This window comes from Harpia harpyja, chromosome 1 (genome assembly GCF_026419915.1).
Source record: "Harpia harpyja isolate bHarHar1 chromosome 1, bHarHar1 primary haplotype, whole genome shotgun sequence".
Lineage (NCBI taxonomy): Eukaryota > Metazoa > Chordata > Aves > Accipitriformes > Accipitridae > Harpia > Harpia harpyja.
Genome location: NC_068940.1, coordinates 78,716,653 through 78,732,418, shown reverse-complemented (window position 1 = coordinate 78,732,418; position 15,766 = coordinate 78,716,653). Strand labels below are relative to the sequence as shown.

The 15,766-nt window shown below is 38.5% G+C and overlaps 1 protein-coding gene across 1 annotated transcript in view; it reads left to right on the top strand.

Annotated features, from left to right (window-relative positions):
* The window catches only part of PHF14 (PHD finger protein 14), a 168,581-nt gene extending 162,754 nt beyond the window's left edge, over positions 1-5,827 (top strand). The window contains exon 19 of the mRNA XM_052801334.1: positions 5,648-5,827. Within this exon, the coding sequence (XP_052657294.1) occupies positions 5,648-5,722 (75 nt within the window). The 3' untranslated portion in view covers positions 5,723-5,827. The remainder of the gene's footprint in view (positions 1-5,647) is intronic.
* Positions 5,828-15,766: the final 9,939 nt, after the last annotated feature.

The window sequence follows — 15,766 nt, the reverse complement described above, 5'->3', positions numbered from 1 at the left end:
CAGTTGTACTCTGTCTTTTTGCACCACTCTGCATTATAAAGGTTGTCAGTAATGCATTTGAAGAAGGTAGCATAGACTTTGGAAGAAAAATAACTTTTGAGTTTTAGTGCTGGTTGCTCACCTTTTGCCAATTTAACAGACTGACTTAACTCCCAATTTTTGCCTGAAACTCATTTTCCTCCAAATTTGGCCTATGACATTGGAAAGATAGACTTTAACATACACAAAGAAAAGCTTTCGTAGTTTCTAAAGTCCCTTTTTCCTGATATATTTTTGAAAAGTATTAAAAGTATTTCTACCTCCTTCCAACTGGTGTTTTGCTGGCTAGAATCTGTGAGGCAGGAGATGAAATACCAGCTGGACACCCTCACTGGAGCTTAGTATATTAGTTATATTACAGCTCTTTTGAGTTAAGTTACTATGAAAAGTAATAGTATCTGAAATTGGTCCTGAGTGGTTTTGAGATGGCATTTCTAGATTATGTGATAGCATAGAGAACCCTTTAGTCATTCCCCATTACACTAGGATATTTTTATGTTTTGCATACTTTCTTATTATTCAGATGTTCGTTTACATCATACTGTAATCTATAGCTGTTTATTAAGTTTAGAATATGGGTTACAGTTTGCAAAGCACACAACAGCAAGTTTATTTTATTAAGTATACCTTTGTAATGCACCTTTAGAAATTACAGGTGTGGTGTAATGCACAAATCTGTGAATCTGTGCATTTCCTAGCACAGTTAATTGAGGTGTAATCTGTTCTACATACAGAGTACTGTCAAATTCCCTGTAGAGTTAAGAATTTTCTAATTCACTGTCATCTTTCAGATTTCATTTCATTAACTAATGGAATAAAAAGAAATTCTCAGACATTTTGAATGAGGTTGGTTGGAGGGGGAAAAAAGAGAAAGGGACACCCAAAACCCTATTTCTAGGCTTCTTTTTTTTTTTTTTTTTTTCCCCTCCATGCCAGAATTTGTCTACAGGGGAATATTGTGGAATAATTTCTACAAAATTAACTTTCTACATCAGAGCTGTTATTCTCTGCTTGGAGCACCATTTGTAGTTGACCTTAAACATTCTTTCAAAGGGGATGAAGTTGTATGACAGTCTCTCTCAACTGTCAGATCAAAATTTTCAGAAATAGGATCTTAAAGTTAGCTTCTTACATTAAGGTTTTGGCACCTAAAGACATCTAGATATTGAAGTATTCCCATTAACTTCAGCAAAGCTATTGAATGCTCAATACTTTAATAATTATTCACAACACTTATTTAGGTGGGAGATTGTAGGGTCTCAGTTTTAAATTCTTGGCCCTGTTCTGTTGCTGTGACCCATAAATGCTCATCTACGAAGTGTAGACTAAGTAGTTGGAAGGAAGAGATGTCCATAGGACATTTGAAGACATCTGTAGAGCATCCAAAGGACCCTTTAATCCAATACCTTGTTTCCATCAGGGAAAAGGAGGGATGCCTGGGGAAAGGATGTAGGAAAAAAGCTGATGTGAAAGGTCCATCAGTCCATCAGCGTCATCAGGACAGTGATGAGGTGTCCAGTCATCAGTGGCTTAAGGAGCTCCTGAGCTGACATTTCAATTCAGGCTGTTGGCTTTAACAGCACTTTATAAAGCCCTTTGTGCCTTTCCTTATCACTGCTGGGTTTGTAAATCTGAAAGAACGACCATTCATTTCAACATGAAAATAATATTTGGGCTGTTAAATGCACTTTTTCAGGAAGAGTAGTAATACAGTCTTGAGGGATTCACTTCCCTTTGCTACTCTTACAAGTCACCAGATCTGTGCTGAGGCAACATTTACATGAGTGTGTTCAAATTCACTGTATGATATTCAAGTCTATGGTTGTCTGTAGTCAGAAAAGATACTGAGAGAAGTTTGATTTGTGACATCTGCTAGGAAAAACTACTTTGATCGTTGAACAACTTAACACCAAAATGCCTGTTCTCTGTTTCAGGATTTTTAGGACACAAAGCACTAGACAGTAGAGTCATAGGCGTCTGGAAGAAAAATAAATAATAACATAAAATAGAGATGTGAGTCATTAATAGGAATAATGTGAACTGAATTTTTGTGAAACAGAAACTGGAATTCAGTATTTCATCTGCTGTGTAGCCACTGGTAATAGCAACTTTACACACTGCTACCACAGACAAGAAAATAAAAGGTTTTCCTTTGCTAACATCAGAACTAAAAGGATTATAATGATGATAATGATAGGTGGTAATTAGTAAAACAAATAAATATGTTTAATCTACAGTGTTTGGCATAATTTCTTGATAATTAGGCTATATAGTCTATTTAGCTGAAAATTCAAACATTATTAATGACATTAGAATCTCCAACCAGTTCAGTATTCTATGTGCCATCATCAGGATGCCTCTTGGGCTATTAAAAAAAAAAGATAAAACTTTTCATAGAAATTTTGCATGGCCAGCAAACTGAAAGAGTAGTGAGTCTTCCCATCGTGGAGTATGGTTGATATGTGTGCTCTAAATTGCCAGTTCGAATCTTTCCCAAGTGTACTGGCAGTGATATTGCACTTCTTATAAGAGTTCACATCTCAAAAATTTCTCATAATTTTCAGTCATTAGTAAGTTTGCCATTCTCAGGCCACTGCTGTCACTTCTTTTCTGGCAGAAAGCTGCATGAGTACCAGAACTAGTGGTTCATACTTTCCAGTGGTCTCCCACCAATCATTTCTGCCGTCTCTTTTGTGCTGGCACTGTTGTTCATGTGGCAGTGCACAGGTCTGGGAACTGATCTGGCTGAAGACATATCTGACAAAAAGTTTTCTTCCCTTGATAATTCATACTATGAGAAAGATCAACCATCATTACTCTGCGTTTTGCACAGCAGTCACCCATGTTCAGAGATACTAAACTTAGATTTCTGTTTCAAAATGACATGTGAGTTTCTGTTCTTGGAAAACAGATGGAGTAAAAGCACCTCTACAAAATTAAGATGTCCTCTGTGGAGCATGGTTTAATACAATACTATTTAAAAACCTTTTGTGCCTAAAAATATCAAAATAACAAAATATCAGTCAGGGACCTGGATGACTTGTATGTGGGAATCTGCCTGCATAAGTCCAATTTATACTCTGCTGGTAGATTTTACCTGTTTGAATATGTTTTACCTAGTTGAAGCAGCAGGAGATGAACAAAGGAAAGCATATGGGTACTGCAAAATATCCCAAAGCAGATGCTTCCATCTTGAGTATTCACACAGAGCAAATCCTGGACTTGCCATAGCCACTGAGCCATCATTTCTTCATCTCAGAAAGCACTGATCACTGCAGCTGCTGCTGTAACCTAGGAAATCTGCCGGAGAGCAAACATGACCTTATAAGCACAGAATTAAAACATTTCATGTCTACACAAAGCCAGAAGATTCTGTTATAAAACCTCTTTCACTGAATAAAATCTTTTTGTCCACAAAAAATAGACTCAGGAAGCTGATGTTCCCTATTGAGCCTAAGATCCCTTCACCTTCTTGTAGTCCTCAGTGAAGGTATGGCCCTGTAGTCTCTGAAATTTCTGCATGCTCCCTCTATTAGGATAGGAAGCCCTAAGCAATATGTCAAGTGTGCTGGGAAAAGAATGATTGTGTAGGGTTTATATTCCCCATATGAGGGAGTACAAGTCAGGGTGTTGGAATAATGGCAGGTTCTGTGCTAGGGAGGTGGATTAGTTGGCACTGAGGTCAGTAGGGATACAACTTCTGTAGGTAAGGACCTTCAGAAACATGCAGATTTGCTGTTCTTTTATTAACAAGTCCTTCATTAAAGAACCTGGCTCTTTTTCTATAGCAGCCAAAAGTTTCTGTGGGTGGCTTTTTTATTCAGCAGTATTCTTTGTCACCTGTAAGCAGTACATCTAAGCTTAGTTACACACTGCTACTTTGTTGTTTCCCATTCTGCCTTGCCTTTATTTTCTTTAGAAGTTTGACCTTTGTATGTGTACTATACATTACACTCTCTTGAATATATGCCACACTTGTAATTTCAAAGAATCAACAATCTTTGGTTTCACACACATGCACAGACATGTTTCCTCACCTGAACTAGAAGAGCCACAGGGCTCACTGTGTGTTTTAAAGGTAATTGAAGAGATGACAGTCCAGAAAGATAAGGAAAAAAAGCTTTTAGCCTTTGGTGGTCAGTCATGTAAATATTTCTCAGTGCCTAGCCTATCCCCAGAAGGGGGGAGGGAGGATTTAGAAGCAGAATGGTTCGGAGTGTATGTTTCTTTAATAGAACAACTAGCTTTTCAATTTTATTTTAGTGTTGTGTAATGTAATACAAGACTACATTTTTTTAATGAGATTTTCCATTGCTGTTCTATTTTGTGCTGCCCATGTGATCTTCCTATATATTTTGTACCTCTAAATCATTATTATAATTATTCTTACAAAACACCCTTTGGTGCTGAAAGGAGGACTAGGATGCAAAAAGATATTTTCCTAGAAGAATGAAGGTGCTATTTTAAAGCAGGAAACTGCACCTGGGTTCCTGGGTCCCACCTAACATCCCTGACATTTCCTTTCTCTCAACTCTTGACTTGTGATGAGTGGTGTTACAGCAGCCAGGACACTTCTTCATTCCCCAATGTCTATTCATTTCTTAGTGTTTTTGGAATGAGGAGGATTCGCTGTATATTGAATTAAAATGCAGGCAGGAAAACTGGCCATACTTTGAATGTGTGATAAGGACTGTTCAAGATGCGATGGGTTGCAAGTTGCCTTATAAAACAGTTTTCTCAGTCTTCCATAATTTATACTTTGGAGGTCACGATTTTGTACTGGACACAAAATAGTATCCATTCCTATGGAAACGGGCATTATGATGTCACTTCATTTTTTCAGTGAGATCCAGAGGAACCCGTAGTGAATTATGATCCCTACTCTTAGAGCTGAAGCTGTAGAATATTGTAAGCATGCTGCTGCCTGACATGCTCATGTTTCCTATTTTAGACCTGACTGATCTTCAGATAACATATGGTGGTACAAGTAATTGGAAAATTGGCAGACCTGTCAAGAAAATATGCTAGATGGGACAAAAATATGATGCTGCAGCACATAAAGTGTCTCTGAAGTTAAATTTATTGTCTTTTATCAACTGGTGAAGTAAACGTATCTGGTCTCAAAAAAATGAAATATTTTTCAATGGCAGATGCTTTTCAAAAGTAATTTTTAGAACAATGATGAAAGTTCTTGCATTCGAAAGTAATTTAGTGGAAACCTCTGGTCAAGAACAAAGGAAAGGTGTGTAATGCTGTCTGCTGCAGACGTTTGAATATCTTGTCATCCGTGTATGGTTTAGTAATTACGTAACCATCCAGTAAATTGGTCAGTGAAATATTAATTCATTAAATTATTCTTTTACTATAAATGCAGGTGATTAGACTTGTTTAAATTTCTTATCATTTTTATTTCTACTCGAGCAAAATCAAATGCTTGAATAAATGACATTTTTGGCTTATTTTTATGTTTATTGGTCAGGCAAAAGATGGCAAAAGTCTGTACAGAATTCTATACATATGCATAAGTGTACAAAAAGTGCAAACAAGTACAAAAAGTGTACTTCTTCAATAAGTTGATTAATGTTCAGGTTTTCATTTTCTTTTACAGGAAGATGAAAATGAAGCCGAGGCAGAAAATCCGTCTCAGGATCTGAATTTGGAACAGAAAAAATCAAAAAAATAGGAGATCGCTGTCTTGTTTGAAATATTTGCAAGTTGTGTAACAGTGATTATAGTTTCTCATTGTAAAATTAAAAAACAGTTCTCAATAAAGTCATTGAAAATTAAATTCATGCTGCACTGGGGAATTAATTAAGTAGCTCCTGGTGATAGTCTTGATTGCATTAAAAGCTGAATTATCAGAACTGAGCACTATACCAATAAAATTCTAAAAGCTTTTTGAACACGGTATAGAAAGCTGATGGGTTATTCATCACTAATAGCATTTACTAAGCAAACAGGTGAATTTTTTTTTTTTAACTCTGCAAAGCAGTGTTAAAGGATAGTTGTAACTCAGACATATTTTGGTATTTATGAGCAAGAGCTTTGATTCTTAAAATTTAGATAAATGTTCTACTAAATGAGTTCTGAAATTTCTTCTGATCAGTGTTTAACAGAAATGTTGCTGAGGACTGGGTAGAGGCAAGGATTTTTTGGTATGTACAGTATGTTTCATAAGTAATTAGTTTTACATGTTTGTATATAATGTGATTTTTAATTGGTTTCATGTTGCATTATCATTTTCTTCCATGTAAATCTTTTCCATGTTCACGTGATCATTGTCTTTTAATAAATATCAAGCTTTTGTCTTGATTAGGCTATCTTACCCAGGTCTAATTCCTTCATACCAGTCTTTCCATTCTAACAGAATAAAATAACTCCTTGCTGTGTCATTAGACCTTTAAGTGAGTAGTGAAAATCTAAAATAAAAAACTTTCCTTCCTATATTCATCATTTTGATTTCCAATGTAAATTGGAAATCAAATTACCTCTGCTTTTTAGCCTATGCAGGTCAGTGAATGGGAAGTTAATACAAGAAACTCAGATGTAGATTTATAGCCGCATAGTTTCACAGATTGCAATGAAGAAACCAAAAATCTTACGGACTCTGTTTTAGGATTAGAGCAGCACTCACTGAAGTCCCTTGAGTGAAGTTCATCTTGCTCTAGGAGAAATGAATCGTCTTCAATTGAAAAAGTTCACCTCTTTTCCCACTCTTCTATATTTTTACTGTTATTCTGTATATTGAGTGTTAAATCAGATTGTAAATAGTATTCATCCTCAATTTTATCCTGTCTGCATAAATTATAGTTTAGATATTTTAAAAACAACATGCCTGTGCTTAAGCAATATCTTTTATAAATTCTTTCCTGGTTCATGAGGTTCAAATGTATGTAGCTCGTGGACAAATTTCAATCACAATTACTCTACAGGAGTTTAATAACACTAGATCTCATTTTAACGAATGCAGCTATCATGTAAATTAGCATATAAAATAAATTCAGCGTTGGTCTGTTTGGTGCAGATCAACCACTGTAGCCATCTCAGAAAAAAGGGGGAATATGATTTTGACTTCACTGCAGTGGAAGAGACAGATTTAGGAAAGCCAGAGGCACAGATTTACCACGCAAGACCTTATGGATCATTCTCTGCGCAGTGGTGTGTAGGATCACAGGGTAGACGAGAACGAAGTGAATGTTTTTCCTCTTTTTCAGGTGTGGTGGGTTGACCCTGGCTGGATGCCAGGTGCCCACCAAAGCTGTTCTATCACTCCCCCTCCTCAGCTGGACAGGGGAGAGAAAATATAACAAAGAGCTTGTGGGTCGAGATAAGGACAGGAGAGATCACTCACCAATTACCGTCACGGGCAAAACAGACTCAGCTTGGGGAAAATTAACTCAATTTATTACAAATCAAGCAGAGTAGGGTAATGAGAAATAAAACCAAATCTCAGAACACCTTCCCTCCACCCCTCCCTTCTTCCCGGGCACAACTTCACTCCTGGATTCTCTACCAACCCCCCCCAGCGGCACAGGGGGACAGGGAATGGGGTTTATGGTCAGTACATCACACGTTATTTTCTGCCGCTTCATCCTCCTCAGGGGGAGGACTCATCACACTCTTCCCCTGCTCCAGCGTGGGGTCCCTCCCACGGGAGACAGTTCTCCATGAACTTCTCCAACGTGGGTCCTTCCCACGGGCTGCAGTTCTTCACGAACTGCTCCAGCATGGGTCCTTTCCACGGCGTGCAGTCCTTCAGGAGCACACTGCTCCAGCGTGGGTCCCCCACGGGGTCACAAGTCCTGCCAGAAAACCTGCTCCGTGGGCTCCTCTCTCCACAGATCCGCAGGTCCTGCCAGGAGCCTGCTCCAGCGCGGGGTTCCCACGGGGTCACAGCCTCCTTCGGGAACCCACCTGCTCCGGCATGGGGTCCTCCCGGGCTGCAGGTGGATATCTGCTCCACCGTGGACCTCCATGGGCTGCAGGAGGACAGCCTGCCTCACCATGGTCTTCACCACGGGCTGCAGGGGAATCTCTGCTCCGGTGCCTGGAGCATCTCCTCCCCCTCCTTCTTCACTGACCTTGGTGTCCGCAGGGTTGTTTCTCTTACATGTTCTCACTCCTCTCTCCGGCTGCCGTTTTTCTGTCTGTCCCAACTTTTTTTCCCTTCTTAAAAATGTTATCACAGAGGCGTTACCACTATCGCTGATTGGCTCGGCCTTGGCCGGCGGCGGGTCCTTCTTAGAGCCGGCTGGTGTGGGCTCTCTCGAACACAGGGGAAGCTTCCAGCAGCTTCTTACAGAAGCCACCCCTGTAACCCCCCACCGCTACCAAAACCTTGCTACACAAAGCCAATACATCAGGCTAACCCAGAAAGCCATGGTCAGTTCTCAAAGCTTGGTACTCACCAGGATCTGAAGAAGGGGCAGGGTTGCCACTGGAAAGGGCTGAAAGGCCTCTGAATTTTGAAGGACAGAACAAGTAACTTCTAAGCAAGGGTGAGAGAATGAGGTTTTACACAGGGCTTACACAAAGGTAGGGTAGTGGCAGGGGGAGTTACGGGCTGGGATGGATTACGGCTATGTCTTGGCCTCTCTGCCCACCCCCATCCCCAGTGCACTTGATGTTTGGGTTTATCCACCCAAATTATCCTGTCTGAAATTAGCAGATCGGGTCTCATTTGTGCAAAATAATCTATTTCCATTCAGTCCATGGCAGCAGGTTTGTCCTTTTGATGTGAGTCTCAGCTCTGTGACAGCCCAGGACTGTACGGGTGCATAAGATGAGAAAGGTGATTATTCGGTGTTCAGGTTTTGTATGAAAATATATTACTTGGCTCTCAAACACCTGAGTGAGAAAAATGGTACTGATGTTGAAAGATACAGAAGCTTCCATTTGATGCATCATGCTGATGAGCTTAAAAGGAGTATTTCTGTATGTTTCCTAAATTCTTAAAAATTTAATGTGAAAGTACAATTACATAAATCATACTTTTAGGTAACTCCTTTTTCAGAAATCCAACATATGTCATCAGAAGTCTACAGTCAGAGTTGATAAATAGAAACCAGTCCCCTGGTTAACTTATTTAATTCAAAATTCAAACAATGGAATTTAGAGATTTTCACTGCAAAATAATAATAATTAGCACCGTATCATAATCAGCTGGGGTTTAGATGAAGTGTGACAAATGTGACTGAATCAAAATGCAGTCCTAACTTCATCCCTTCCAGAAAAATGGAGGAGACCTATTTAATGACTTGTATGTAGACATTTTTACTAAACAGAGGGATTTTTAACTGATAAAGATCAAATAAACATGATACAAAATAGGTGACTTTATTTCCTTTATCTTGATTTTGATCTAATTAAAATTTGATTGTTTTTTTATATATTCTTGAGTTTTCAGACTACCAGTATGAATTTAATTTTCATCGTGGTTTTTTTTTTCTCAGTGTCTGGAGGTTTTTTGGGTACAACGCACTGGTTAAAGCAGATGGCTGCAACAGTCCTACATGACTATGACGTGACGCTTCTGAGTGTTACTCTTTGTCAGAACTAAGTTGAAAACCTGATGCAGAATACTGTGGCTTTTATTAAAGGTATGTCCATGCTGCAGTCAAACGCAAGCCAGCTTGGATCCTGAAAGCAGCCTAGCTCCTGTAGGGTGAAGCTCAAAACATATCTGAAGATGCTCAAAGGCTAACTTAGAGATGGGATGAGCAAAAGTTTAGACAGCTTTAATTCAGCTGATTACAGACCTTTTTACGGAGCAGTATATTCCTTGTATGTAAATATAAACAGACACCTCTATGTACGTGTGCCCGAGCAGCCAGTTATAATGTCCGTTTTATTTTATTCTCTCTCCCTCTATGCAGTTATTTGATAGCAAGAGTCACATGCTGCTCTGAAAGTCTAGATGGAGAACTATTTATTTCCCACTCCATCCCTCTCACGCATGGCAGTCGTGGTGCTCCCCAGTTGGGAATTGCAGTTTTCTGGTTTGCACCAGTGATAGCTATTTTAGGGTGGCTTAGGGGACAATTATGTTTTCCATGCTTGTGGAGAAACTCTCATTTTCCTCATATTAAACCAAATTTACTGCTTTTTGTGCAGTTTATGATGGATTACTGTTGGGTTTTGTTCAGTCCTTCATGTTTGCTCTTTCCCCCTGTGGAACAGTGGGCTGTTGAGAATTTTGTGGATTCCAACACTGTGTTTTCTATTACAGACAATCACTTCACCCTCAGAGAAGAGCAAATTTGTCTATTACTATAATTTTTGTTCTTAGAAAACAATGTCTAACCTTTCCACTCCCTCATATGGGGGTCAGCAATTTAAGGTGTGGAAGTTCTTGTCAATCACCCACAGAGTAACTTTTCTGATTCATGAGAGTATGGTTTCTGTTGTATCATAGATATATCATAGATATATGTGCAATAGTTTGCTATTAGATGAATTTCCTTAGTATATTACCTAATTGTTGTCATGCAAGGATTCTTATTCTGAATGCTACATTCTCGTGTTAGAGATAGGACTCCAAATGATTGGCATGAGCTAAAAAAGCAAAGCTACTTTTGACACAGATGCTGTTAATCTCCTTTTTGTAGCTCCACAGGCACTGAAACAGTTAGATCTAAAATGTTGTGCAGTCTTAAGGATTCTGCACAAAAGCAAATATATCTCGGTATTTTAATCCCAGTATAATGGTAACTTCTTACTGGTTAAATGAGAATCTGTAGTGTTTTGTTATTTTGTTAATGATACATTGAAATGTATTACTACACTGGACATTTGGTGCTCATTTATGGTTTTTCTCCTGAACAGCACTAGTTATAGTGCATTATATGCATGAAATGTGACATAAAACAGCTAATCCTAACACAATATTCATTTTCTGCTCATTAGAAAGCATTTGTATACTTTGAAATTAAGAAAATTATTTAAGCATGATTATTCCTTCTCAGGAGCTTCAATATTTGCACAGTCAGAATTTTTAAAGGGAAAAAACCATACTGACAGAGAAGTATATCCCTTCAGTGCTTTGTTATTGCACTCCCATAAGCTGTCTACCTCTTGGTTGGTTGCTCCGCATTATGCTACAGAAACTAACTCTCCCTGACATTAGGCTGGATAGGTTTTACTCTGTGAAAAGTGAAGGTTGATTAGAAACTGACTCTATTTCACATGACCTAAAGAAAACAATTTTTACATAGCAATGAGTAAACGACTTCTATCACCTATCTAAGGCTTTAGTGTGAAATCGTAGCAGGTAATAAATGTTTCCCCACAGTGAATTCAATATGGATTCTACAGCGATGTTATCTGGAGAAGGAAGTAAAATGCTGAAGGCAACAGCATGAAAATGCATGCAGCTATGGCATAATTCTGATTTGTTTTGGAAGAACTATTAATTTCCTTGTTACAAAGCCAAGTAAGAGCAACCCTTTAAAACTGTTGAACCATGAAAGCCATTTCCTTAAGGGTTTTAAATTTGGGAACAGACTCATGAAATTTATAGCTTTGATGAGATATTCTTTGCCTGCAGTCAGAATGAGAGCCAGATCATTGGTTTCCCAGCATGACACCTATGTATTCTTGTGTGCACTAGATATCATTAGGCTCATAATAACACAGCTATCATCACATTAACATCTGAAAGGTTCGGTTTTGATGCTTGGTTTAAGTGTCTCATTTATACCTAGAGCATACTAAACAGCTGAATAAAAACAAAAGCTATACCATACCTATACTGTGCTATTGTTCTGCACTTTACCCAAAAATGCAGTCATTTTATGCCTGATCAAATTTTTATTAATTTTTTTCTTGCCAAGTCATGTTGTTTTGAAAGAGAGGCAGTGATGAACTAATAGCATACCATGAATGCAGATAATGGTACAGTGAGACCATTTTTTTCTGGATCATGCAGTAAGGACAGTAGTGAACATCGTATACATATTGATCTAATAATTGTCATTTTTAGTGTATTATTGAAAGTTTATGTACTCTGTCTGCCATCTTATGGTAGAGGAGAAGTGTATCAGAACAAGCCCATAGCACGTCATTGCCTATAGTCTTTCAGGTAAAGCCGGGCAGCCTGTAGCGTTCTAGCAAGGCACCAGCAATTAGAAGTCACACAAAGAAGGAATTACAGCTGAAAGCAATTAATGTCACTGCTACGTACTTCTGCTAATTTCTGTTGGGAAAAAAAAGTACATCCCTTTACAGCATAGAGTCGCCACCAGATTTTACAGTGAATATCTTACCATTGTACCAAATGAAATTTGCAGAGGGAGATACTAAAAGAAAACAGTTTTTATTCTGCCATGTGACTGAACAGGTGGATAGAGTTTGGGAGAAACATCCTCATTCTCATAATGGAAAGAAAAAGGTTGGAGAAGCACCAGTATAAGCAAGTCTAGTAACTCATGGCTTATAGGCAAATTACTTATTACTGTGATCTGAAAAGTTTTTCCCAGATCAGTGTTAGAGCTTTCATTTCTATAGGTGGTAGGTGATACCTGTAGGAGTTCCGGCTAGAGATAGTCTGCAGGTTGGGGCTGTGACATAAATTGAGTCAAACCCAGCCAATTCCAGTGATAAGGAAACAAAAAAAATACAGAGACAACTTCAATCTTTAATCATCAGTAAGTTGTGAAGGTTTTAAAGGCTATGTGAGACAATATTCAGCAAGTGCTTAAAACCCTTGTGAATAAGAAACACTAATTAGCTGCTAGGAGATGGGATTTATAAAAGAACATACAGTAGTGTTACCCAGAAGAAAGACTTTGGGATGTTTTTGATTTAATTGTTGAAATACAATTGCTTAGTATTTAATTTAAGGATCATTGTTTCAATCACCAATATCTGAATTTTTTTTTACTCAACACTGGGCATTTTATTTTTAACATCTTGCTATGAAAGATGTGTTATGAAATAACCTTTTTTCTTAAATATTTTAATAATCAACTTAATTTTTTATGTCTTTATATCTTCAGACATCAACTTCTCTTTCAAATATTGCATCAGCTGCAGTATTATGAGATGTTTTGTCCCTGAAAAGAAATGCAATGTTCATTCTTAATCACAAATGTCAAGCCAAGCGCTTAGGTGGATAATGCCTCTTTTGGCCCTTACTTGTTCCCTAAAAGTTTCCTGCCCCATTTCAAATCCAAGCATAATGCATAATACATGTGATAATACATAGTGATGGCATATTTAAAGCATAGTGATAATACATGACATTGCTAAACCCACCCTTTAACCTGCATTGTTCATATTATGGAATTGTCTTTAATTGCTAACCAGCTTGCTTATCTAAATCTTGGTATGTATTTTAAGAATTTTCTTTTGCTGTGAAGTCACACTGTTGATTCACATTTTTAGGATTTGGAGTTGAAACAAAACCAAGACTACCCTTTCTTCCTTGTGGATAAAACCTTTTTAGACCAGCCAAGAGAATTGTCACCTTTCAGAGATGTCAGCGCAATGGGACCCAGGAGGGTGAGGCAGCTGCCAGCAGTGGGACAGGAGGACAGAGAAAAGACTCCCATTCCCCAGAGCTTCATTTCCATTACAGATGCCAACAGCCTGGAAACCCAGACTGAAGAGGAGGTATAGCTTGGATCACGTTTTTTAGCACATCCCTACATAGTCTGCTGTATTTTCTGGCCCAGAGTAGGCCACGCTGGAGCAAAAATGGCAGACCTAATTTCAGTGAATATCATCCTTGGGTCCAAACAGTTACACAATTTCTTCTTACCAGTTCATCTCCCAGGAGAAAGCTTGCAGACATTGCTCTGCTTGTCACTACACACAGTAATTGATGCACACTCATTGCCTTTTAAAAAGCCATGTAGATGTGAAGGAAGGATTCTTAGAACACTCTTGTAATTTTTCGTAGGTTGTCCCCACCTAGTTATTCAGAATGCAGAGACTTTCAGAAGCAAACCAGACCTATTAAGTAACTTCAGCACCACTTATATGCAGGCACTGTTGTCTTGCAAGTGGTTTCCGAGGAGTGGAGGAGGCTGGTCTTCAGTCACTTTACTGCTCGCAGCCCCAGGAGCATCTTACTGACTGGTTGTGGGCAGTAACTCTTCTTCCTAAGGATCTGCCAAGAGCAGCGTGCCATGATGTGACTGTTGTGTCTGCAACTTTGTTCTCCCAAAACAGTGAGTATATTGGGGCCAGAATGGTTGCTATGGGGCAGCTGTAATGCAGCCTGCTGATCAGTATATTAGCTCAGTCCTTCAGCCAGAGTTTGACCAAGGTCGCAGCATGAACAAGAGTGAATTGGCTATACCGAGACAAGACTGAGATAATGATGAAAGTTTGGGGTCTTCAGCTGAGTAGTTAGCAGAAGTAAAGTAGTCTTTTAGACTGAACAAATAAGTTTTTCCATTAATAACTATAACTGACAACTAGGTCTTCAGACCCACATTTTCTAGTCATCTCATCATTCCATTCTCAATCTGGTCAAATTTTGCCATCCACACCTGGTTAGGAAGTTACAGCTTGTTTGACATAGACATCAGGCCCGTTGTTAGCTTTCCGCTTTTCCTCAAGGCTGGAATTCTGTGTAACGTTAGTCCCCAAAACTGGTTGGAGTCTCAAGTAAAGGTAGTGTCTCACTAAAGAAGGAAAAATACACAAAGCTCTCATTCTTGGCCTGCTTGTTGGTTTCTGGTGTCAATTTAAATACAAATTTATGACCAACCACCCTGCTTCTGCCCTGTAGCCTGGGACTGTCCTTTTTTCAGATTTCCTCTTGCCTGGGCATGCTGTCACCACTGAAGTCATGCAGGCTTGCTTGATTTAGGATCCCTTACCACAAAAGACAGCAGTTCCAGGTGTTTTCTGAGAGGACACCAAGGCTGAATTAATTTCCCACCTTCTTACTGTCCAATGCTTGTTAACCTTCAGAGAGCAGCAGAGTTTTGCAATAGGGCAAAACGCATCGTCGTTAGGGCTTGAGAGAAGGCTGAAGATATAACCCTTAAAACAATGAAAATAACTAGTTTATTGGAATGATTAATTACTAAGTAATTTTTCCAGTGTAATCGATCACCTTGTATTCTTGTTTGAGCAGTTAGTCTTGGGTAGAAGTTTTTAAATTATTTTAAAACTAAATATTTATTACACACAAACGAAGTGCCTAGTTGCTGACTTGCATGCAAGTTCATAGCCTATTCTCTTTACTGCTTCATTCATGAGTGAGACCTTTTAATTATACCTATTTGTGTTTATTGTGGGGTTTTTAATTAATTATGGTAATACCTCATCATTGACCTGGAGCCCAAATTTTTAGGAACAGTAAAAATGAATGAGAATAAATCAGTCTCCATTCTATGCTGAGTTAAAACTTAAATGCACCTAGCGAGGGTTTGGCTCTAGACTATGGGTTTTTTTCTGGTGGTATGGTTAGATTTCATTGTTTGGTGGAAGTACCTTACAAAGCATTAGAAATGTTCATAATTAGCTCTAAAAGGTTTGTGCAAAGGCAGTTACACAAACCTGAGAGGATTGCACAAACCCTACAGGATTTTAATAAAACAGTGACAACAGTGACCATTTACCTTAGAGAAATGATCAAGCTAAGACATGTAATTTTTAGTTTTAGTATCTTATTTTTAGTATTTTAACTGTTAGCACAAGATCAAGTGGCATATCAAATTCTAATACCAAGGCTTACCATTAACCATGTCAATGTTTGACATGTTATTTAAAA